Below are 26,328 nucleotides of genomic sequence, written 5' to 3' on the forward strand. Positions count from 1 at the left end.
TAATACCTGCATTGATACACTCAACATTTTCCCACAGGCCTTTAAGTCTCTGGTCATTTGTTTTTCACTCTTTTTTTATTCTATTCCTCAGATGGAACAATTTATCTTCGAGTTTACTGATACTTTCTTCTGTTGTCTGAAATCTCCTTTTGAATACTTTTGAACAGTGAATTTTTTTGAACAGATCTCCTTTTGAACAGTGAATTTTTCATTTTAGTTAGGGTACTATGTAATTCTAGAATTTTCATTTGATTCCTTTTTATAATATATAGCTGTTGATAGCCTTTATTTGTTGTCACTGTCATCAGACTTTATCTAAACATGATTTTCTCTCATTCTTGAAAGTACTTATAATTGGAGCTTTGAAGTCTCTATCTGCTAATTCTAACATCCAGGCCAACTCAGAGACAATTTCTATTGTCTGCTTTTGCCCTGAGTATGGGTCACAGTGCCCTGTTTCTTTAGATGTATAATAATGCGTCTACAAAGTTCAACATTTTAATTAATGTAATGAAGGAGCTCCAGATTCTGATTTCCCTCTATACCCCCAGAGCTGTTATGATTGAAATTTTAATAACTTATCTGGACAATATCTGTGGAATGCTTCCCCACAGTGTGTGACTGCTAACAGCCCTTCTCTGCTATGTATATATATCTAGCTTACTAGAGGTCAACATAGCTTAGTTGTCATTAGGCAATGATTGGTCAGCAGTCGTGGTCAGACACCTTGAGTCAGTAAAATTTCCAACTTTTGTCATTGAGTCTATATTTCTGTAAGAGAATAGATTCAATTTCAGGCAGTTATCAAGTCATCCTACAGCAGAAATATGGACAACTTGTCCAAGTCTTTTATGGCTATGTCATTTCTCATATTTTTCTGATAAATCAAATTTTTGGCTAGTCTTCTAGTTAGCTAGTTGCCCCAACCAAAACAGCAATTTTAGGCCAGCTGAGTTGTTACCTGGCCCATTTACTTGCCACCTAGTTCTCTACTGTTACTGATGCTTCTGGGCATGGGATTTAATAGGTTTGGCTCCAAATAAAGTGAATCCCTCCAGCAGTGAAGGTGCTAGTTTTCACATGTTATATTGATACTATCCTGGTCTAAGAACTCTGATGACCAAACTAGGGGCGGAGAATGAGAGTCGCTCCAGGTAAAAAGGAAAAACAAACAAACAAACAAAAAAAAACCCATCAAAAACTACCACTATTTATATTCAACAGTTTTCCTTATATAATCACTTTTTAATTAGGTATATGCATTTGGTTGATTTCCAGAGTCATAAAAGATTTTTCACAGTTTTACTGCTGGGTTTGAGTAGATCTGTTGACCTACTCACTTTGCTGTATCAGAAGACCTGTTTCCAGAGACTAATTTCTAAGTCCTCCTTATGTGCCAAGCACAGGGCTAGTTAATTTAGTTACATAATCTCAAATTCTTAACAAGAGAAGCATTATTATCCTTATTTTTTAATGAGTAAAATAGACTGATAATTTAAGTAAATTGTCAAACAAACAAAAAAAAAAAAACATAAACAAAAATTCTGGAAGGCATGGCAACCCACTCCAGTATTCTTGCCTGGAGAATCCTAAGGACAGAGGAGCCTGGAGGGCTGCAGTCCATGGAGTCACAAAGAGCTGAACACGACTGAATGACTAAGAACAAACAAAAAGTACCATGCTATTTATTTCCAAGGGTAATAAATACAAGTGGGGACATAGGTGATTGCCCAGCACTTAGTTAGCGGTTTCATTTAACTGGCCAACCCCCAATGCCAATTGCTCTTAGTTTCCACTGTCCAATGGCAAAGTTAATTGGCAAGAAAATACCAAACAAATCAGTTGGAGAAACAAGCTATATTTGCCATGGATATACCTGGATCACTTAAAAAAATACTACATTGGTTCATAAAGGTAGAATTTTGTTTTCATATGTAATCCTAATAAAATATAGGGATCCTCAGGCCCATAATTTTCAGAGAGTTATATCCACAGAAACCCAGTCTAAAAACAAAAGATCACTGGAAAATAATCTTAATTTTAATCCACACTTGATCAAAAGAGGGCATGAATATACAAATTACCAAAGATTTTAGAAATTCCATTCTTTCTCTTATTTTCATATCTATCAATTGCTCCAAAATTTTTCTATTTATGAAACTCTCCACAAACTAGACCCATATTCAAGTATCCTCTTGTCCTGTTTGTTTTGTAGATCAACTTTGCCTCTCTAACTATGTACTTGCCCTTTACTCAGTCTTCTCTAGTCTTTTTTTCTTTCTTTATTATCCAAATTCCACATCATTTAATACTACCAAAGATTAAGTATTACCCTTAGATGTTGGGGGAAGCACAAAGATGAGAAGATACAGGTCTGAGTCTTTTTTCAGTGACTGAGGGAGAGCTGGTAAAGATAGCCAGGTTCTCACTGTTAATTTGTCTTGTCCCTGTTATCTTTATTAGCTGTTTTGCTCACAGAGGTAAATATCATCATAGTAGGAAAGGCACAGATTTGAGGTCAGCATTAACTGACTTTTAGTCCTTGATCTTTATAAACTTTGATTAGCCTTCACACAATATCTTAATGATTTTGAGTGGCAATTTAATACTTTGTAAACTGGATAGGAATGTTGCCATCCCCTGCTTACCATCCCACAGTCAGGAAGTGAAATGGACATGAAAGATCTTTAAAAGTGAGTTACTGTGAAGGTTGCACAGGGAAACATTTGAAAACTCTTGACAAAGACCATTCATAGGGTAAACACATAAAACTTAAACTCAATATTAACTCTTCACAGGGAACTCAATACTCTGTAATGACCTATATGAGAACAGAATCTAAAAAAGAGTAGATACATGTATAACTGATTCACTTTGCTATAACACAACATTGTAAATCAACTATATTCCAATAAAAATTAACTTAAAAAATTAACTCCTGTTACTTCCAAGTTTCTAGCTTGGGCAAGTGAATAGATAGCCATGCCACTAAGAGTACAATCTATGGAGGAACAGAACACATTCGGTGTTTGATACATTGATTTTGAGGCCTCAGTATGACTGAGATATGTCCAGTGGATTTAACTACAGGATATCATTGATGGCCTTGGCAGAGATAGTATCATCAGAGCAGTGGTGGGGACCAAGAGCCGAAAAAATAAAGAAAGAGATGAGATAAAAGAGGATATGTGAGTTTAAGTATTAGTGACTAGAGAAGGATTCAAATGAGGATAATAATTAGGAAGGGGAAGTAAGAGACCTTATTCAGCTTTGACTGCCCAGGATCTGAAAACCCTGCACACGTGGGGGGATTTTCTAAGACCAGTGTGGACTCTGAAGGAGGAAGTTGAATTTTTGAATCTGGAAATGAATGACAGAAATCACAAGGGACCATTTAGAATTCTTTCCAGCAGCAGTGGCATTCTTCACCTCATCTATAATGGTGGGATGGTCCATGGGAGCAAGCAAATACAGGGTACGATTTGGATTATAGTTCCTGGAACTGAGCCTCTCCCTTGGTTTCTGCCCATTTTTGACCTGATTTTCTAGCCTTTTGTATGGAAATAGGAGCAGGTTTTTATCCTTCTCATGAAGTCAATTTCTGCTTACATTAAACAGAACTGGATTCTGTTATTCACAGTTAAGAACCCTGACAAATATGGTGGAACACATTAAGAAAGGAGTGTTGGTAATTTATTTTTTTTTAATCTGGGAGCTAAAAATGTTTACTTGGTCAAGGGTAAGAAGTCAGTAGAGAAAGGATAAAGATACAGTTATGCTTGTGTGCATTCAGGGAAGAGAGAATAATTAATTGGGCAAGGTTCCTGTGAAGTAAGAGATAAGGCCTTCTGCTGAAAATGAGGAGATAATATTACAATAGTGAATGTATAAGTGGAAAATAATTAGATTAACAGTTCACACATGTGTGGTGTTTTCCATTTTAGAAAAGGTTTTTAAAAATATATTTATTAGTAGATAAAAAGAAAACATATTTTCATTTAAATAAACATACATGGGGAAAAAGTAAATTATATATATGTGTGTGTATATATATATATATATATATATATATATATATATATATATATATATATATATATATATATATATATCAATGGCCAAACTATACCAGTTCAGAATTACTAGAACAGACAAGATCTGTTAAAGGGACCATGGGAACAGACTAGCACACATCTGAGGCATCCTTCCATTATATTAAATCCTGGGCAGGAATCAGTAAAGTGATCAATGCATTTTTATCTCTAGATCAGGATTTTCTTTGAGCACAAAGATGGTATACTGACCTGTGGATATTGTGTTCCTTTTTAGTTGCATGATGGCTTTTAATTCTGACATAAAAAGCACTTCAGAAATGATTGCTCATAATATGAAACATGTCTCATAGGACAGACTTTGAAGGTAGTCAATTCAACTTCCCTCAGCAACAAGGAAAATAAAAAGGATGCAAAATGCCTTTTGGCATATTTTCAAAAATGGTTGGCTCAGGTGTAGCTACTGTTGAGTCAGATGGATAACAATAGATAGATTTTAAATAGCGATAACCTTAAAGGGAGAGTGCATTTACAGGATTCCAAGTGAGGAGTTTTATTGGGTATGTTTTGCTTTGTGCTTACTTCTCATGTCTCAGGCTCTCTAGCTCACTCTGTATTGACTGTGTGCGTTTCACTGAACACTGTATCTGAAACAGGAGGGAAGGGGGCAGGCCACAACCTTTAAAAGAATGACATGGCCATAGGACACAATATAAATGTATGAGAACCAAATGGGTCCAAGATGGTGGACAAGTTGACTTCCAGTAGACCATGAGCCTCAGTATATGCTCATCCTAATACATTGAGTTGGACTGTAAAGAAGGCTTAGCACTGAAGAATTGATGCTTTTGAACTGTGGTGTTGGAGAAGACTCTTGAGAGTCCCTTGGACTATAAGAAGATCAAACCAGTCAATCCTAAAGGAAATCAAGCATGAATATTCATTGGAAGGACTGATGCTGAAGCTGAAGCTCCAATACTTGGGCTACTTGATGTGGAAAACTGACTCGTTGGAAAAGGCCCTGATGCTGGGAAAGATTGAAGGTGGGAGGAGAAGGGGATGACAGAAGATGAGATGGTTGGATGGCATCACCAAATCAATGGACATGAGTTTGAGCAAACTTATGGAGATAGTGAGGGATAGGGAAGCCTGACCACCACCACCAACAATACATTAGTATATGCTAAATGACACACCCACCAGCTCCATAAAAGTTCTGAGGCCAACCATAAAAGTTCACAAAGTGGGCAGTGGCCCAATTCCTGGAAATACCCACCCCTTCCCCAATAATCTTCCCACTCATTAACCTATGAAATTACCCAGCCCATCCAAACTAACCACCCCAAAATTTGGGCTCTTGGAGTCTCTCACCTTCTGATATGGCCCATACTTTGTCTACAGAGTGTTTCTTTTTAATAAATCCACTTCTAACTACCAGTTTGTCTCCAAACTCTTACCCAACAAAGCAAGAACCTCAAATTCATCAGTAACACATCCACACTTTAAATATGCTTATAGACATCCTCACTTTCAACAGGGTGTCCCAAACATACATGGGGGTCGTTTCTGATCCACAATTAATAGGATGAGAACTTTGAGCTTATTTTTCTGTATGTTGTGATGGGTATGCTTTCCTGGTGTATCTCCCATAGTTTGTCTACCAGCTCTTCTGATTTGTGAGTTAAGAGTGGTAGTCTGTGACCCCATGGAGATCACAGGTATTACTTTGGTTCATCAGTCACCACTAGTATTCATCTGCCACAGTAGCTTCCTGACACCTGAACCCTTTCTCCATAGCAGAGCTTATTGGTTAATAGGTACTCTGAAAAACTCTCTTTTATTCACAAGCTAGTGAGTGAATGACATGAGTAAGATATCTCATTGAGAAGCAGTCAGTTGACTAGGCATGATGACTAAGCATCACTCCACTAAGAAAAAGACTTATTGCCTTCAGCCTGGCACATCCAAATGCATGTTTTCTGCCTACCTTGGTTTCATTGCTCCACAGGCTCCTCAAGCCTATCATATTCTAGGTTGAAGTCTTCATGTCTGATTTGCCTTCTTTCTATCTGAATACAGCCCCTTGTATTTTCTCTCACAGCTAACAGCATTCCATTTGGCCAGTTCTCCAAGCCAGAAATCTGGGGAAGGGAATACTTCTAGAATTCTCCCTTCAAGTTTTCACCCTCTCAATTAATCAATTACCAAGTCACTTTACTTTCATCGACTAAGTATCTTGAATCTATCATTTTGCTTAGACACTCATTGTCCCTAATCTGAAATACTACAAGACTACTTGAGTCACCCAACTGCCAGTCTCATCCTCCTCATTTCACCCTGGGCTCCACAATCAGAAGGACCTATGTGGTTTCAAATCTCATCTATTGAAAAACCTTCCAATGTTCTTCTATGCTACTCCACAAAAAAAGTTTTTTGAGGTGTGAAATCTTCCATGACCTGGTCCATTTTGACGGTTCTATTTAGCACCACACCATACTTTGTCCTTTAGACAAACAAGGGAAAAACTCTTACTAAACTTGATTGGGATGACTGGATAGGCAGGATTTAGAAGAATATTGCTAAATTGGAGGGATTATATAAAGTCGTTTATGCATATTTTAACATTTTATTTTCATTTAGAGCATAAAAATTATCATTAACTCACCATTCATTTGGTATGGGATACAAGACTTCTCCTGGAATAAGCAACTGACTGAAATTCAGCATATTTTCTTTTGCATAAACACTCCTATACTGCATAATCTATGACTTGCAGTTTTGATTTTTTTAAAGTAGCATAAGATTTAGAGACATCAGAAAAAAATCTAAATACAAAATCCCTCCAGATTTTTGCAATTTCTACCCTCTACCCAATTTTTAAATAGTTGTTTCTCTACTTCCAATTGAACAGAATTTTTTTGCTAATCAGTCTTCCAAAGCATCTAACTTAGTTTTCACAGAAACTGCAATTTTCTTTCTCATTGCATTTCTATATTATTAGGTTATGTAATATTTAACTGAATAAGAAAATTTAAAAACGAGAATAACTTGCACACATGTGTTGAGAACAGCACACAGGTGACACTTAGAAATCATACTCTCAAATGGTGGGAGGCAAGGTACGTGGTTCTAGGAAGTCCACTTGAAAAATTTTCAAAAACACCTCTAAGTTATTTATAGCCAGCATTCAGTTTGGAATAGGAATCAGAAAGTTGGTTTTACATATAAAATGATGAGCTTAGAATAGTTAGATGAGTAAATGGAGATTTAAGAGAGCTTCTCTATACTGGACTACATGTATTCCTTGACTGCATTCACTCTTTCTTGTTTCATTGATTTCGCTCCTATCACTTTTCCTCTCTGGTGTGTCCATTCATTTTTCATTTTACTCCTGCTACCCTATGAGACCCATGCCAGAGATCATCCTGCATACTTCAACTCCTATCTCCTCAGCCCTATAAAAGTTGACAGAAGACAAAAAGTTGATAGAAGAAGAATATCTATAATGATATTGTCTGTACCAGTCAATGCAACAGCATGTTTGGATTCAGCTAGTCAGTTTCTAGTTTCTGACTAGTCAGCTAGTCAGAATTTGCCAAGTTTCAAAGAATAAAATATGACATAAAAAGATTAACTATGAAGCTAATTTTTCATAGTCTTTTGATGAAGAATTATGAATGTCCTTGAAAGCTTTTCGAGAGTCACCAGAGAACAGATGGGAAGAGATGAGCTTTTCCATAGACACATGTGGATAATAATATCTGTATGACTCTCTGTGATCAATCTAAAAATAGCTCTTTGGTAATATGGATTGGATCTAAAATATCTTCTGGTTATAGGTTGATGAGGATAAAAGATCCAGTTTCAAGTCTAATTCCTACTTCAATCACTAGAATTTACTAGTTGTGATCCTGTAAGACTGATATAAAGAAATGTACAACATGTTTGAATCAAAGAGCATCTTTTTGGTGTAAAGAGCTCTGGAAAATGAAGTGTTTTCTCTTAAGAGGATTAAATTCTAGAGAACACCTAAACTATGATTTATTAACCCAATGTCTACCATTTTTAAGATTAAAGCTGATCAAGTCTAATTTTCAGAACTAAAAATGTATCCATGGAAATGTGATATTATAAAAACATTTTAAACAATGGTTCTGGCTCTGTAGATCTATTATTAACCTATGTAGCAATGTCAAGTGTAAAGTTTCAAGGCTAGTTTAATTTGAATGTGCATAAAAATTCTTACTATTTAAGTTGAGAAAATAATCCATGGTCATCCACATGTACTAGATTTCTACAAAGTATTTTGGCTTATAGAGAAGAGAAAAAGATATTGCCTTGCCCTCCTGAAGTTTTCAATTCTGCTGGGAAAATAAAATATGCATATATATGACATATAATAGATATGGAAAATGTTACATGAGTGTTATAAAAAGGAGCAAGAAGAACTTAACAGAGCAAAGTACTTCTGTTTGAGAAAAGCAGGTAACATTCATTAAGGAAATAGCACTTAAGCTGGGTTCTGGAGCACAGGTAGGATTTTAAGGAAAAATTAAGGGAGTTTAACTCAAAACTAAATGTCTTTTTCAAAAGCTGAGGGACAGAACACTTTATGTCATGTCATTTTATGCTTAAGACACCAGCTGAAATGGTGGAAGTGGCAGATAATACGGTTGCAAAGATAGGTCAGAATGGATTTCAAGTCCTATTCACTTGTACTAAGTGTGGCGCACTAAGGGATTGGGCTTGGTAAGTGAGAAGCTGGTGGGCAGAAACTAGAAGTGAGAAATAAAATATTGCCTGCCGTATTAATAAAAAAGGACATCACTATTATCAAGGACTGCACCCCTCCAACAGTGAGCCTTGAGGGAACTCAGGAAGGAAACAAAGAATAGCTGCCATCAAGCAGCTATCAGATTGCAGCCACTCCCTAAGGTGTGGCTCAGGACTTTCCAATGTGAAAACACAGGATACTGGCCCCAGATGTCTGGGGTGCATATGAAAGGAATGATTTCAGTGAGCCCAAACTCTTGCATCTTGCACATGAGTAGAAAAGCATTGAATTCCTTATCTTGAGATACCTAGTTTTCTTTTATTAACAGTAATCTTTTGTTCCTACTACTTGCCCTTTGTTGTATAACTCCTATACAATCTAGCTCCCCGGCTCATTTCCTCAGAGTAGTATTCTACTTGAGATGCTGCCTCCCTCTGAGACCTGAGATCCTCAGTATGTCCACCAAATAAAGCAAAACTCTCAATTTTTAGGTTTTACATATATATATTTTTAGCCAACAGAAGCATATCTTTAGTAAAAGGTCCAAGCTAGGATAAGTAATGCAAAATTGGATCTAGATTAACAATGCTAGACTCAAGAAGATTTAGGCTTATATTTTGGTTCAAATACTTGCTAGTTATATGATCTTGGATAAAGAACTTCAGCACCCTATGCTCCAATCACCCTTCTATAGAAGTGGAAATAAGAATAGAGTTGTTATGAAGATTACATGAACTATGTAAAGCACCTGGAATAGCACCTGGCAATATTAAGTGCTGTCACTATCATCACCAATATCATCATCATCATCATCATCAGTATTGTTGTTGTTGCCTAGTTGCTAAGTTGTGTTCAACTCTCTGTGACCCAATGGACTGCAGCATGCCTGGCGTGCCTGTCCTTCTCTGTCTCCTGGAGTTTACTCAAACTCATGTCTATTGTGTCAGTAATGACATCAAATCATCTCATCCTCTGTTGCCTCCTCCTCCTCCTGCCCTCAATCTTTCCTAGCATCAGGGTCTTTTCCAGTGAGTCAGCTCTTTGCATCAGGTAGCCAAAATAATGGAGCTTCAGATTCAGCATCAGTCCTTCCAACGAATATTCAGGGTTGATTTCCTTTAGGACTGACTGGTTTGATCTCCTTGCAGTCCAAGGGACTCTCAAGAGTCTCAAACACCACAGTTCAAAAGCATCAATTCTTTGGGGCTCGGCCTTGTTTATGGTCCAACTCTCACATCTGTACATGACTACTGAAAAAACATGGTTTTGACTATATGGACCTTCACCGGCAAAGTGATGTCTCTGATTTTTAATATGCTGACTAGGTTTGTCATAGCTTTTCTTTCAAGGAGCAAGCATCTTTTAAATTCATTGCTGTAGTCACTGTCTGCAGTGATTTTGGGGCCCAAGGAAAGAAAATGCGTCACTGTTTCCACTTTTTCCCCTTCTATTTGCCATGGAGTGATGGCACCAGATGCCACGATCTTGAATGTTGAGTTTTAAGGGTCTATATAAAGTATCATTAAGTCAAATATCTATGGGAAAGCAGTTAATATAAATGGTTGAGTTGGGACAGGTGTGACAAACTGAAGAGAAAGCTTCCTTGCCCAAACTAATGCTTCTGAAACTTTAAGGTGCACATGAATCACCTGGGAATCTTGTTAAAATGCTGACTGTGATTTATTAGATTCTGTATTTCTTAGCAACTCCCAGGTGATGTCTGTGTTCTGGTCCAGAGACTACACTATGAGCAGCAAAAGTCTGAAACATCTGTCACTTAGTTGCAGCTGATCATGCCTTGAGAGAATGTGAGAATGAATACACAGTAGTCAGATATAAGTTTTCAAAAAGAGAGAGATATTCTTTTTTTTTTAAGATATGAAGACTCTGAATTTTTAAATATTGGCAATTATTTTGTGACAGTGCCTATGTAAACACACCACTTACATTCTAAGCTAGATTCAGCTTGTGAGCACTGACTCTGGGCTGGATGAAGAGTCAGAATTAAAACTGATGATAGGAAACCAGGAAGTTAAAAGATAGAGCAAATAGACTAGATTTGGGGCTGGAGAAATTCTGGGGACCAAGGGTGAATGTGTGAGAAGCGTTTTAGCACTGGTTTACATGCCTACATTGACTACATTTAAAATATGGCATACCCTGTGAAGACACTTATGAATTTTAGTAAAATTTTGGTTTTCATTTTGTAGAAAATGAAGTGTTATATGAAGACTATTTTGTTAGGGGCATCTGAATCAGGGAGAAGCCAAAATTAAGGAAGACAAGAGAAAACAGTTGTTTTAAAAAAGGGTGAATGGAGTACTATGAATTTCAATGGAGGTTTGCAAGAAGAGGTCCTACTAGGCCTACTTTAATGAATTAGATAAGGCTCATTTCTAATTAACAGCATCCATTTGCATGCAAACAATGAGCTAAGGTCTTTAAAAAACAATTTCTTCCCTTAAGTACATTCAGGAATGCCTCCCATTAGCTCATTTATGCCATTAATTTGCTTGGCAAACTAGCATAGATTATATACAGGTAAACTTTGGTTCAAAAATTCAGCAGTAAAGATATTGAAATGAGTAAGAAGTTATTGCTTTTACATGAAATCTAACACAGTAAGGGATTTTTAATATACTTAGCCTTTCTTTGGATTTTGATGTATTCTGATTGATAGAGATGTCTGCATCCTTGCAAAAGTAATATGAAAACATTTTTTCCCTTAGTACTGCTTGCCATAAAGGCACCAGGATTCTTTTGAGAAGGCGTTACTGCCCAGGTCTTGGTTTCCGTGTAACATTCTCCAGCCTATCAGAGATTTTTGGAGAATTGTTGATACCATACCCCGGGCAGGGAAAATACAAGGTGAGTCTGGGACATGTAAGGAGAAAGCTTGAATGAACTCCCAATGGTTAAATTTGGTCAAGGTAAGCATTAACAGGAATGATAACTAATTCATTACAGCATATTGAATAAATAAGCATCCATAAGTCCATATTGCGAACAAATAAAAAAAAGGAAATGTTTTCTTTTTTTAATAGAAGAAACCAGCTTGCAGGATCAAGTCAGAATTAGGAAAGTAGTAATTTTGTATCCCCATTGTAACAACTAGATTAGGGAATCCATGGATTACATCAATGGGTAGAAAAGTCATTAGATGATTTAGTAATTTCAAATAAAAATATATTACTTTCTAATTCAATATCTAATGGTTGCCACCTTAACCAAGTGATCAAACTTAGCAGCAGTTGGAGTGGGAATACTTCATATTACACATGTCCTGATGTGATACAAATTACATAGCATCCTATATGAAGTACTCTTGACAAAAACATTTGACTTGTATCTTTTTAAGTTTCATCTAAACTCAACTTCCAGTTTATAAGAAATACAGAGAATAGAAGGTAAATTCAATTCAAACTGGAAAAGAAGTGGCAAAACTCTCTCTGTTTGCAGATGACACACTGCTATACAAAGAAATTCCTAAAGAAGTACCAGAAAACTTCTAGAGCTCAACAATGAATTTGGTAGTTAATGAATACAAAATTAATATACAGAAATCTATTGCATTTCTATAAACTAACAATAAAATGTAAGAAAGAAAATTAAGGAAACAATCCCTCTTACCACTGTATACCACTGTATAGAAAGAATAAAATATCTAGGGATACCTATATAAGGAGGAAAAGACCTGTACTCTAAAAACTAAAAGACTCTGACAAAAGAAACTGAAGGCAATGAAAACAGATGGCAATATAGACTGTATGTTCTTAGATAGGAAGAATCAATACTGTTAAAATGACCATTCTACTCAAAACAATATACAGATTCAATGCAATCCCTATCAAATTATCAGTGGAATTTTTCATAGAACTGGAGCAACAATTTTTAATATTTGTATGTAGACACAAGAGACCTTGAATAACTAAAGCGATCTTGAGGAGAAAAAAAAAAAAAAAAAAAAAAGGAGCTGGAGGAATCAGACTCCCTGACTTCAGACTACACTACAAACCTACAGTCATCAAAACAGTATGGTATTGACACAAAAGCGGACATGTAGACTAATGGAACATGATAGAAAGCCCAGAAATTAATCCACACACATATGGTCAATTAAGTTATTATAAAAGGAGGCAAAGACGTTCTCTTCAACAAGTGGTGCTGGGAAAACTGGACAGTTACATATTAAAAAATAAAGCAATTAGAATATTCTTTTACACCATACACAAAAATAAATTCTAAATGGATTAAAAACCTAAATATAAGTCTAGACACTATAAAACTTCTAGAGAAAAACATGAGCAGAAAACTCTTTGACGTAAATCCCAGCAATATCTTTCTGGACCGACCTCCTAGAAGAACAAAAATGAAAACAAAAATAAACAAATGGGACCAAATTAAACTTAAAAGTTTTTGCATAGCAAAGGAAATCATAACACAAAAAGACAACCCATAGAATGGGAGAATACATTTGCAAACAATGTGTCTGATCAATCTCCAAAATATACAAATAGCTTACGCAGCTCAATTAAAAAAAAAAAAAAGATAACAACAATGACAACAATCAAAAAACAGGCAGCAGACCTAAATAGACATTTCTCCAAAGAAGACATACAGATAGCCAAGAGGCACATGAAAAGATACACAACATCATTAATATTAGAGAAATGCAAATCAGAACTACAATGAGGTATGCAGGGTCCTTAAAAAACTAAAAATAGATTTGCTATATGATCCTGCAATCCCACTCTGGGGCATATATCTGGAGAAAACTCTAATTCAATAAGATGCATGGACAGGACACTAAACAATAATTTAGTGTTATTTAACATTTTCTCAAGCATGGTAAACAAGCATGGTTATATGTGGCAAGTCATTATTCCAAGGAGATGCATGTTGAAATATTCAGTGGTTAAGTATAGGAGTGTTTATAATTTATATGCAAATGTAAAGACAACAAAAATCTGTATCTGTATGTTATTTCCTATATTACAGAAAGGCAGATATGGGGGAGATAGAGACAAAGAGAGAGAAAGAGCATACATGGTGAAATGTTAATTGCTGAATCTAGAAATGTAAGAGGAAGAGAGGAGGGTATATGGGCATTTATTATGCAACTTTACTTCAACTTTTCTACATGCTTAAAATTTTTCACTAAAAATAATATTCAAAAAGAAAATTTCAAGCCACATATTTAATTAGGTAACATTTAAATTAAAATTGTTATTCCTTAATATATGTTAGCACAATAATAGTCCTATCTGTGAAATGGAGGAAGTAATATCACATTTGTCAAAGAAAAACGGACAGATCATTTTTTATTGCTATGGGCAATGATTCAGAGATTCCTTAATTTAGGGATTCTGCCTCCCACTACATTGCTTTCCTCTTTCATTCAATTTTTTTGATCAATTAACATTATTCTAAGTAAAATACAATTTCTTATGGTGTCAGCAATCCATTGCTTGAAGGCCTGCCTACCCACATTTCCTTGACTGGTATATCTCCTAGAATATTCCAGGATAAAGGAATGTTTGAGGATAGTGACTATACCATCAAAAGGAGCAAAACTATATTATATGATAATGAGGTCTGGGCAGATAAATGAACAACTGTTTAGAAATAGTGAGGTCTTTTTTTTTTTTCAGTGCTATGAACTCTTTTGGCAATCTGGTGAAATCTGGGACTCCCAGAATAATGCTTTTAAACTCATAATATAAAATACACAGGACTCCAAAGGAAGTCAATTATATTGAAGTACAGTTTTAAGATTATTAGAAACACATTTGTGATACAGTAATGCTTGTTTGCTTATTATTAACACATTAATAAGATACTGTGGTAGATCTAATACCTACTACAGTTTTGAAGTAGTGATAAGCATGAACAATATTTTGAGATATATGTGACAATTCTAATGAGATATGGAAACATCTGTGATTTCAGATACTGCTAGCATTGCTCTGGTTTATTGCCTATATTCAAAATGCAAGGGGATATTAAACTTCAGTTAAGAGGTTAGTGAAAACAAAGAGGTATTTCCTCCCATTCAAGTTCATGACATCCCTTGACTTCTATCAGTGAACCAAGGCTTAAGAGTCTTCATACACAGGGTTGCTTTGTTTTAACCTATGACTTCCCTTTATGGTCAGTAACTTTTGTTTATATCGTCTTCATTTACAAAGACCATTTTGATGGCTAAGTCATCATTAAACTCATTATTATCAGCCTTAAAACTATAGATGTTATTCAGTTCCTCTGCTACATAATTGAGGCAACAGTGAATTTTCTATATTAAATTGAACAGCTAATTGACTCTATTTTATACTTCATTTACTTCCAACACAGACTAACTTCAATGGATGTCTGCTGCTATTTGAAATTTCTGAGAATTTTCTTCTCATATTTCCAATATCTTACATTTTTAAAGAGAAATGTCTAAAGTTATGTAGCTATAAAGCTCCACATAGTTTTTGTAGACTTTAATCACTTAAATTATACACTTTCTTTCACTGGTGTACATGGACTAAGAAACATTAGATATTTCAATAGCTGTATTTAAATCCCTCTTGCAAACTAAGAATACTGTTGTCAACTGGAACAGTCATCTTATTTTTCACCTGTGCAATAATCTATTTCCTTGTAACTTCTGCTTGGGTTACATTGAAAGCACGCCACTGATTAATAATAGTTTCATGATTACAAGCCCTCCCATGATTGTTAGGTTAACATGTTCTTTATAAAATATTATTTTATTTATTTTTACTTTATTTATACTAGGTGCTTAGCAATAGCTGTAAGCATATTTGTAGAAATGGCACTTACATTTTATTACTCTTTTATATTTCATAAAACTTAAAATGATACAAAAATCCTGAGTTTGCCACAAAACTGATCTCAGTGGAAATTTAAATATGCTAACATCTATTTTTAAAATGTAGCATGAAGTAGACAACTTTAAAAGCTGAGTTTAGAGGAAAAATACAACCTCAAGGAAGCTGATCTTGACTTTTTAAGGAACAAAAGTACAATGTTTAATGTAGGTCAGAACGTTTAAATGGGAGAATTTTTTTCCTAACCAATTAGTTGTAATTAACCTACAATGTGTGTAATATTTCACAACACAGTGTACATCAATTTCTTATTAGCTTAGAAGGACCTAAAATTTTAGAACTTATTTGGTGAAACAGGTGTATTGTCCTATCAACATTTGTAAGTTCTAATTTGCATTTAGAAGTCAATGACCAATAATAAAAATTTTAAAACTCAGGTAAGAAGCTACAGAAAATATTTTTAAAAGGCTTTACTCAAATATTATATGAGTAAGATACTTCAAAATGAGAAACATTTTATATACAATAATGAAAAAATAATCCTCCAGTCAATTTAATCCATTTTATAAAGCTGATATATTTTTATAGCATGTTATTCAATTTTCCTTAATTTTCCCATTTCTTAATGTCTTATTTTAGGCTAGATTGGGTCTAGTGCAGAAATGATGCTATACAGGTTTAAACCTGCCGATAGTGTAAATATATTAGCTGTTTAAATAATGGGATGTTGTGTATTTAATAGAAGGATTTCAATTTTGGGGGAAAAAAGTGTATGACTTTCCCAAGGAAGAAATATAACTACAAAGCATGGGTCTTTATTTTATGTCTATGTATATGTATATATCCCCTGGAAAAGGAAATGGCAACTCACTCTAGTATTCTTGCCTGGATAATCCCATGGACAGAAGAGCCTAGTGGGTTACAAACTATGGGGTGGCAAAGAGTTTGACATAACTGAGCAAGCAATACTCACTCACTCATATATATAGGTATTCCAGTATTTTCTAAACTAAAATTTAAAATGAAAATGTTTTTAGATGATGCTATTATTTAACTTTAGTAAGATTTGTCTGTGTATGTGTGTGTGTGTGTGTGCATGCACGTGCATGTGTAGGTCAACTAATATGTTCATTTTGTACAGCAGTATGAATTGTATCCACTTTCTGAATAATGTAAAAGGAGCAAAGGTGGCCAGAAGAGGTGGGCAAAGACAATGGATGTAATTCCAAAACCTTTCTAATACATCCTCACCAAAGATGCTCATCAGTGAGTTATTCTAGATTTCTGAATATTAAAATCCACCTATTAAGTAGATGAAAGGTAGGAAGCAAGAGCTTGGCAATGAACTGAGTTTTCATTGTTCATGACAATAGTCTCATTTGGTAAATAAAGGGCAAGTACTCCCTCATGAAAAAGGAAACATTAGCAACAACTGGTAGCATAATACAAAACTCTGTTTATAAAAATATGTATGTTTTCCAACTGCAGCAGCACACACTTGACTTTCTGTGCTTTTGATACCTTTCAAGGGAAAGTTAAATGATGATTGAATTCAACAATACCATCTCTAAGGTTTTGTTTTCCCCTGTAGATTTGAACATTTTCAGCCCAACTGCTTCTTCAAGAATGTGCTAAGAAATGTAATGGAACTAAAAGGTAAATATGACTATCATGCTTTTCAGCATTGTAAGTCATATTTGTAGCTGTTAAACAATCTAGCCAAAGAGCAACTTTTCCTACAAAATAGTCATTTATAACGTCCTTTTCTCATCTTTGTTAAAAAAAAATAACTGAGATGCAGCTTATGAAAGTTAGAATATACTGAAGACATTCATATTTAAACAATCATGTGTGATTTTTGAAACAAACTTCAAAGCTTAGAACAGTCAAAAAGCATTGCCTATTTAACTAGCAACAGTTACATATTATATTATTCAAGGAAAAGAAAGAGCAAGTTCATTATTGCTATTAAGTGTTGATGGAATCCTTAATGTTAGTGCCTTACACCCTGGTTCAAATCTTTCACAAAATCTTTTATTTTTCTTTTAAGGGCAGCTTAAACAGCTCTGCTAAAATTTTAGCATTCCTATTTTAATCTGTCACCCTACCTCTTTTTTCTCTCGGCCAGCTGTTTGCAGACCTCCTGCCACCGCAGATTCAGGCTTCCCAATTTTTCTTGTAGAATACTGGCATCTATTTTTGAGGACTGCTGAATTATTTCTTCCCCAGTTGCATTCAGTACTCTGACAACAGTTTGCCGCTGCCCGATGCCATCCTGAAGTTCCTGTGAGATACCAAAAAGGCAAAGACAAAGATGAAGCCCCGTGTCCTTTTATTTGAGAAAAGATTAAACAATGTGCTACCCCATGCAGTTCTACTGGGGGAGAAAGAAATAAAAAAAAGCTCCATGTGAAAGTTTCTCTATGAAACTGACATGCCCATATCCAAAGGAGACAAGACAGAAAGACACCTTTTATGTGTCAGGAAAAAAGCGCCCTCTCAGTTCAGCTCCAGTTTTTATATTTGTAAAGCTTGTCAGCTAGAGGATGTTATAATGTCCTACAAATCAATTAGTTGGAAACCTTCTCAAGAGCAAATTCGATTTCTTGTCCCCACAAGGATGTTCCATGTTTAATAGTCTATGAAGTGTTGTAAAATTTAAACATGACGAAACTATTTAGATTTCTTCGAGACTGTCGATGTGAGAGGTGAAAAAGAACAAGTGCAGTTTAGCCAGAGTATTTTTTTAAAAACCTCTAGAGATATTTAAGCAAACATTCATGACTATATAAGAAGGAAATTTATTTCAAATTGTTTCCATCCATGTATTTTGCATTATAAAACCACATAAAAATGAGAATTAATTGCTACAATCAAGAAATCCCTAAGGTACAGAGATAAATTTAAAAATAATCTATAGCCACTGGAAGATTTTCATGAGTCACTGACGGTGTCAGGCTTAAGCATCTTCTACTTTTTATCCTGAATGAAATTTTAAGAAAAATTGTTTTATTAAAAAAGACTATTACAACAAAATATGTATTAAAAATGCCTTTTGCCATGAAATAAAAATAGCACTCTAGCATTTTTTTTTAAAAAGGTAATATAGAATTTGTAAGGCAATTACAATAACCCATAACTAAATCTGATGGTTAGAAAATGAAATAATAAGAGAACTTGAGATACTTGCCATATTTCAATCTAAAGGACTCACAAATCTTTATGTATAGATGAGACAGTCAGTATTCAGAACACTTTCCTGATACATATGATTCTAGTTAACTTAATATTCTTATATTCTCCTGCCCCAAACCAAGTACCTACAAACTCCATCGAACGCCTGCCAAATGAATGAATCAATGCCTGTTTTCTAAGACTGGGTCAAATCTCCTTTAGAGTCTCATTACGGATAAACTTCTTGGATTTTTGTTTTCCACTGCTTTCATGTATTATTATTTTAAATACTAGAATTTTGGATAGTATGTCTTTAGCAGTTAAAAGACTCATTAAATCCACAAAAATGGTAACAGCCCATTATTCTAGGAACATAGTGCCTCACACTGATTATAAAACTATGCACAGTCACTGAACTATTCATAAACTTTCCTGACCATACTCTCTTAAGTGAGCATGAGATGTGCTCTTACAAACATGTGATACTTCCTTGCAACTAGTTGATTTTGCTCCACTATTTATATTCCACTCTGAACATCTGTTCAGATCAATGCTGCATGTGACAGTCACTGCTTAATAACAGGTAGCCCCACTCATAACAAATTGTGCCTATATTCAGATTATACCATAAATTCCTTGAAGTCAAAGATGGTGTCCTATTCACAGTCTTATTCCTGACACTTACTACAACATCTTGTTCATGAGCGATTTCAATAAGTATCTGTTGAATGGATGCATGAATCTACGAATACAGAAAGTGGAGGAAGAGAGGAATTCTCATAATTATCATGGTATCATTAGTATTAATCCTTATCATTGGACCTCCTAGAGATTCCAAGATGTGCGTACAACTTTCTAGGTTTTAGGCAGTATAAAATCTCGCTGAGAAGATTAGACATAAGTGTGAAGGATAATTTGCTATATTATATTCAGTAAGACAGTAAGCAAGGTGATCAGGCAGATTAGATAAGTAATTATAAATGACAGATGAGAAGAGAAATGAGCTCAATGGAAGGATGAAAAGGAGAGACCATGGTGAGTAATTTGGAACTGAAAGAATGGGTAGGCCTTAGGGATGTGGAGGGTCAGGGCCGCAAGAGGATAGCAGAAGGCTAGCCTATGGTGTGGAATTTCTGTGATCTGACCTCAAGTATACACGTGGGCTCTGTGTCACTTCCACAGAGTGCAAGTTTAGGGAGAGGTGTAGCCCTGGATTAATAGTGGGCTTGGGCAGAGAGGACTCTGCTTTTTATTAAAGACTTTGCAATTCAGTGGAGAGCAACAGAAAATGACTGAAGGACAGGGATTTGGGAGCTAGAGCTGTGTTCAGAGGTGATTCTGGGGCAAAGTTTAGGCTAATGTTAAAGCAGGGACACAGGTCAAACAGCCAAGACAGGGGTCTGCAAGGTAGGTATTGGGGCTAAACCTAGAGTTTAGACAATGCAGTAGAACAGAAAGGTGAGAAGTAACATGAACTGTTAAGGCACAATTAAGAAGGTTAGGGAACTAGCTGGATCCAGCAATCGTGAATGACTACTGAAATGGGGAAATCTTTGCCTAGAACACCAAACTCAGGGAGGCAGTTACAGGAGAAAGATGATGACTCTAATTTATACCTCCAATGGTGTCCAATACTCACAGCTACTAGAAATACTTTTTAAAAATTCAAACTAGTACAGCCACTATGGAGAACAGTGTGGATATTCCTTAAACAACTGGAAATAGAATTGTCATATGACCCAGCAATCCTACTGCTGGGCATACACACTGAGGAAACCAGATCTGAAAGAGACACATGTATCCCAATGTTCATCGCACTGTTTACAATAGCCAGGACATGTAAGCAACCTAGATGCCCATCAGCAGACGAATGGATAAGAAAGCTGTGGTACATATACACCATGGAATATTACTCAGCCGTTAAAAAGAATACATTTGAATCAGTTCTAATGAGGTGGATGAAACTGGAGCCTATTATACAGAGTGAAGTAAGTCAGAAGAAAAAACACCAATACATTATATTAACACATGTATATGGAATTTAGGAAGATGGTAATGATGACCCTATATGTGAGACAGCAAAAGAGACACATATACAAAGCACAGACTTTTGGACTCTGGGAGAAGGCGAGGGTGGGATGATTGAGAGAATATCACTGAAACATGTATATTACCATATGTGAAATAGATTGCCAGTCCAGGTTTGATGGATGAGACTGGGCGCTCAAGGCTGGTGCACTGGGATGACCCTGAGGGATGGGATGGGGAGGCAGGTGGGAGGGGATTCAGGATGGGGGACACACCCATGGCTGATTCATGTCAATGTATGGCAAAAATCACTATAATATTGTAAAGTAAATAGCCTCCAATTAGAATCAATAAATTAACTTTTAAAAATGCATGGAACACCTGTAAGATGTGTGCTACAGCAGTGCATCTCAAACTTCAATGTGCACATCTCCAAGAGATCTTGCTAGATCTGATGATTCTAATCCAGTAGGTCTAAGGAGGGCCCCAAATTTTCAGCTTCTAACAAGCTTCAAGGGGATGCCAATATCACTGGTGTGGGAACAACACATTGAGTAATAAGATGATAGAGTAAATGCCTTCTGAATCTTTGTTAACGAATCAAAGAATTCTTGTTGCTGGTTTATAATGCTATAAACTAATGAAACGCCACAATTTTTATCTCAGGCGTCTTGCTTGTATTTTTGATCTCAGTTTTTCCACTTCATGGCTGATGGTTACAGTGACTTTTACAATCCAATTGTAGAATCAACATGGGTTTTATTATTTCCATTTCCCAGATAGGTGATAGAACTGAGTAGCTAAGAATGAAACAATAACTTAAAATTGTTAGATCTAAATCTCATTTTATGTAGAGTCCCAAATCAGGGTTTTCAGATTTTTTTTTAATTTTGAGAAAGAGAGCTCATTAAATAGTCTATTGCATTTGTGTGAAGAGATTTTGTAATCAAGAGAAGTATTTACAGTATATGATCGACCTGAGGAGAATTTTCAATAATAAAGTCTAAGAAGGCAAAATAATGGACCAAAGCAGAAAGTTAAGACTTGTACATGTTGTTTCACAGTTAGCTGCTGAGCCTGAAGATGTGACTTGATTTACACAATTAAATGGAAAACCTCAATCAACTTTATTCACTTAGTGCAAAACAAATTAATTTTCATTTTATAACTTCTAAATATTTTAAGTACTAAATTATTCACTACCACTGAAATTTCCAAGCTCTGATACCACATTCATGTTCTGTTGTCGTAGGCATTCTTATCTATTTCTCTAGCAATTAATATCTAGTCTAGTTTGGGATAGAAAAAAATCATAATTAAATTGATTGGATTATCCATCATCCCTTAGAAAGTTTATTGTGTTTTGATTCCAATATTAAAGCATCATTCTTAATAATGACTGCTTATCAGACTCCCCTAGGGAGGTTTTTCAAAATATAAAAGCCCAGAATTTCACATTAAACCAGCTGCAGGAGAATCTCTGGGTATAAGGGGACAAAGGTGTACAAAGCAGATACATTATTAAAGAAAGGGTAGGCAAGAAATACGTGGAGCAGGCAGGGGCACAGGAGGGGCATGTTTTAGAGCTACAGCATTATTATTTACTTCTTGTATGCTTTTTGAATAGAGAAAATTTCCTAAATTATAGAAAGTGACACATATATCTCAATCCTCCAAGTCTGGTCAAATTGAGGGAAGAGAAAAGGAATTACAGGCAAGGAAGAACAGCTACAGCTACATTTTTATCAAGGGAAAAGAAGAGACAAAGAAACTAGTACATCTTATATGAAAAGACTGCATAAATTTTAAAAAGCATATGTGCAAAACTTTCCAAAACTGCATGAAAACAAAATCAATAGAAAATAAAATGTGACAAATGAAAAAGAAGCAGCTAAGAAGCAGTTACAGGGAATTGTACAATGACAAATTGGATAAGCTATGTAGGAGATAAAGAACTGGCAAAATATCGCAAACTAGGCAGAATAGGAAAACAGAAGAGACAAAAAGTGACTGGGAGAAAAGGTAAAGATCGAGGGGAACAGAAGAGAGAAAAACAAACCTTTGCTGGATAAGTGGATATATCAAAAATCTAATCTTGTGATTTACTGGTAGTTCTGCTAAGGTTTTATTTTGAGACATATTAATTGTTGCCTCAGTTTGCTCACTGGTCAAGAGGAAACATGCAATGATATGGGCACTTTAGAGACTTGTAAATCTGCCAGATGGAAATTTATGGTGCAATTTCATGTTCTTTTACCTTCTGCTTTACTCTGTCTTAAGTTCATTGCCATGGTTCCTCTTTATCAATCCCTAGAATTCAAGTCAGAACCTGAAAAATTATTTCTGGTCTTTTACTCAGAGATAAACTGGATATGTTTGCCTCTCATGTTAATTCTTACACTATGTAGTCACAACTGTCTTCAGAGGTTTTAACATGCTCGGAAAGTATCTTGTGATATTATTATTCGATGATAAATAATTTTTGTAAGGAAGCAACACAAATAGACAAAGACTAAAGCAAAACAGCAAGCTTAGCAATAGGACACAGCCCAGTCATGGGCTAGGTGATTCTATTCTCATGGAAGACCTGGTGACCCTGTAAGAGCATCTCATAAGGAGAGTGATAAGAATTGAAAGATGGCAAAAACTGGAGAAATCCAAGAATAAGGGAGGAAGAAGTACACAAGAAAGAAGGACTGAAAAAAAGTGAAAAATGGCAATTTTTTAGTAAAACAGATGCAGGAGGCAAGAATCAAGGTCTGGAGCCCAGAATGAGGAGATCAAGAATGATGCCTACATATTAACTGCAAGATAAAATCCAAATACTAGCCTACCAGGCAAAGTGTGAGGTGCCTGTACAGCCTCTTCTCTCTGCCTTTGCAGCATTTTCTATGGCTGCTCCTCACTTCCAACCTTAACTCCAACTCCCAGTAAAAACTGAAAGGCTTCCTACTTCCTTGACTGTCCTAAGTTTTGCAGATCAAACTCATAACCTGTCTGTAATGCTCAGCTTAAACGTTCCCTCTTCTTTGGGGCACTTTAAGAGCCCAGAGAGAACTAAGGGCCTCCCCTCTGCATAGGTAGTCATAAAATATTTCCAGTTATTGTCATTCATTGGTAGCATTCATGTCTGTATTAGACTTTACAGCTGAGGATTAAGTAGTACTGAAGGAGTTTTTTTTTCTTCTTTTGACCATAAAACGTCTCCACATTTGAAGTGTACCTCAGATTCTACTTTTAGTTAAGGACATACAGATCTTTTATTTGTGACCTGCCAATTAAATCAGAGAGGAGCAACCTTTGCAGACGATCAATCAAAAATAAAATGCACCTTGTTAGCCTGGTATTTCCCCTGGTCTCATTTGTTTTGCATTTCAGTAAACATTTACTGGGGCTTCCCTGGTGGTTCAGTGGTAAAGAGCCCACCTGCCGGTTCAGGAGACAGAGGTTCAATTCCTGTGTGGGAGAAGGACACGGCCACCCAGTGTTCTTGCCTAGGAAAACCTCCAGACAGAGGGGCCTGGCCGGCTACGGTCCATGGGGTGGCAAAAGAGTCGGACAAAACATTTACCTCAGTGGTCGCCAAGCTTTTGGGAGCCAGGGACTGGGGGTGAGGTGGGGGACGGTTCAGGCGGTGAGGAAAAGCTGTAAATACAGATGAAACTTCATTTGCTCCTGAGCCACTCCCTCCTGCTATGCAGTGCAGTTCCTGACAGGCCTGGCTGGTAGGGTTCCATGGCATGGGGGTTGGGGACCCCTGATTTATTGTGTTCCACTAATAATAACACTAAAACTACAAGTATGTTTTTGTTAGTTTGCTATAGGAAATGGAGGCAGGAGGGGGTCTGATTAGATTTCATCCAGTGCTCTTTCCTGTGTGGTGTAATAGTAGATGCACTTGTTGGTGCAATTCCCCATCTGCTCCTGATAATGGTTGCTATAAAAGAATAATGAGAATTTCTCCTGAAACTCGAATTAGACTGTGCCTTTTCCAAAGCAAACACCCTGCCAATGAATTAAAGGAAAATTATGTACAGTAGCGATTTATTTTAATGGGACATTTACCTAATATCAAATTGCAATGAAATTTCCTTTGGAGGTATTTATCTCATCCACATCAGATACATACATTCATTATTATCACTGCTATTAATGTGGATACCAAATGAATTCATCATAAATTACTTTAAGTACTACATGCTTTATGAGATTATCTCAGGCTTTTTTTTTTCTTTCTTTCCTAAGACATAATGCCCTGCGGGGGTGGAGGGAACCCCCAAACATGTATTTCTCAATATCAAGCAGATTCCAAAGGAATAAACTGAATGGATGTTAAGTCTCTGCCTTTGGGTCTCTGAAACTGAAGGCTGCAAGTAAAATCTGCCCTCAGACATGTTTTAGTATTAGAACTTTTATAATTTGAATGCCTTTAGGTGGAGTATACATGCATTCTACTGCCCTCTGAAGACATTTGAATTAGTGGCCCTTGCTTTTTAAAGAAAATTGTTTCTATAATGCACACAACTTTGCAAAGTTAATAGGTTTTACTTTGTTACGATCAATGCTAGACCTCTCTAGGTTCACAGATTTATTCAATCCTTCTTGGCTTCTAAATCATTCATTAGAAGTTCAGGAGAACTACCTGGGAACATTTAAGAGCTGTTTTTTCCCTTTGTTTATTTAGATTTGTAGAGAAAGCAAATTGACCTTTCTCTGATCAAAAAGAGGCTCTTGTCTCTGACCATGCTTGCTCTCATTAAGTGGTCCTTGCAACAGAACATATGACTCCAGGCATAAAATTCTTTCCAGGTGATTACTAGGATAGTTTAAAAAACTATGGGCTATTTCATCATAGAATAAATAAATTCATCATAGAATAAATATATTACACACAACCAAAAAACTGGCTCTTAAGATAGAATATTTGAAAGGAGACACAGATCATTTTTATATTCCTTATTCTTTCTAGAGGTCTTATCAATTTGGAACTACACAAATATTTATTCAAACACCATTTGGTGGGTAGAAAAGATGCAGTAAGAATATAGGAAAAGCAACAGCATTGTTCTTTAAAGGCAAAATGATGTGTAAATGGAATTGATTCAGGACTGGAAACGTTTGATTCTCATTTAATCTCATTGTCAAACTGCATTGGCTCTGAAGCTGTAGTTCTTATTAATACTTGCCATGTTTATCAAATATTTTCATTGAGTCATTCATTGACTAAACGACTATTTATTCAGCCACTCCTACTGGCCAGGAATTATGTTAAGTGTTATTCTTCATTGGCTACAGTAGAACAGACTGATTGGAAAATCTCTCGAATAGAAACAGAAACCTACATAGCAGGTGTTATCACTGTAGGTGTAAGGTGAAGAAAAATAGCTGCATGGATCAGAGAGTCAGTGGTACAAACAGAGACAAGTTAGTGAAACCAAATGAGATTTGAGCACTCAATAGATAG

At 35.8% G+C, this 26,328-nt stretch overlaps 1 protein-coding gene across 2 annotated transcripts in view; it reads right to left on the bottom strand.

Moving 5' to 3' along the window:
• Window positions 1–26,328, bottom strand: part of DMD (dystrophin) — a 2,163,935-nt gene that overhangs the window by 853,268 nt on the left and 1,284,339 nt on the right. For both annotated transcript variants that reach the window (XM_065915496.1, XM_065915495.1), the window contains one exon: window positions 17,771–17,946. In XM_065915496.1, the coding sequence (XP_065771568.1) occupies window positions 17,771–17,946 (176 nt within the window). The remainder of the gene's footprint in view (window positions 1–17,770; window positions 17,947–26,328) is intronic.

Source organism: Muntiacus reevesi, chromosome X (genome assembly GCF_963930625.1).
Source record: "Muntiacus reevesi chromosome X, mMunRee1.1, whole genome shotgun sequence".
Classification (NCBI taxonomy): Eukaryota; Metazoa; Chordata; class Mammalia; order Artiodactyla; family Cervidae; genus Muntiacus; species Muntiacus reevesi.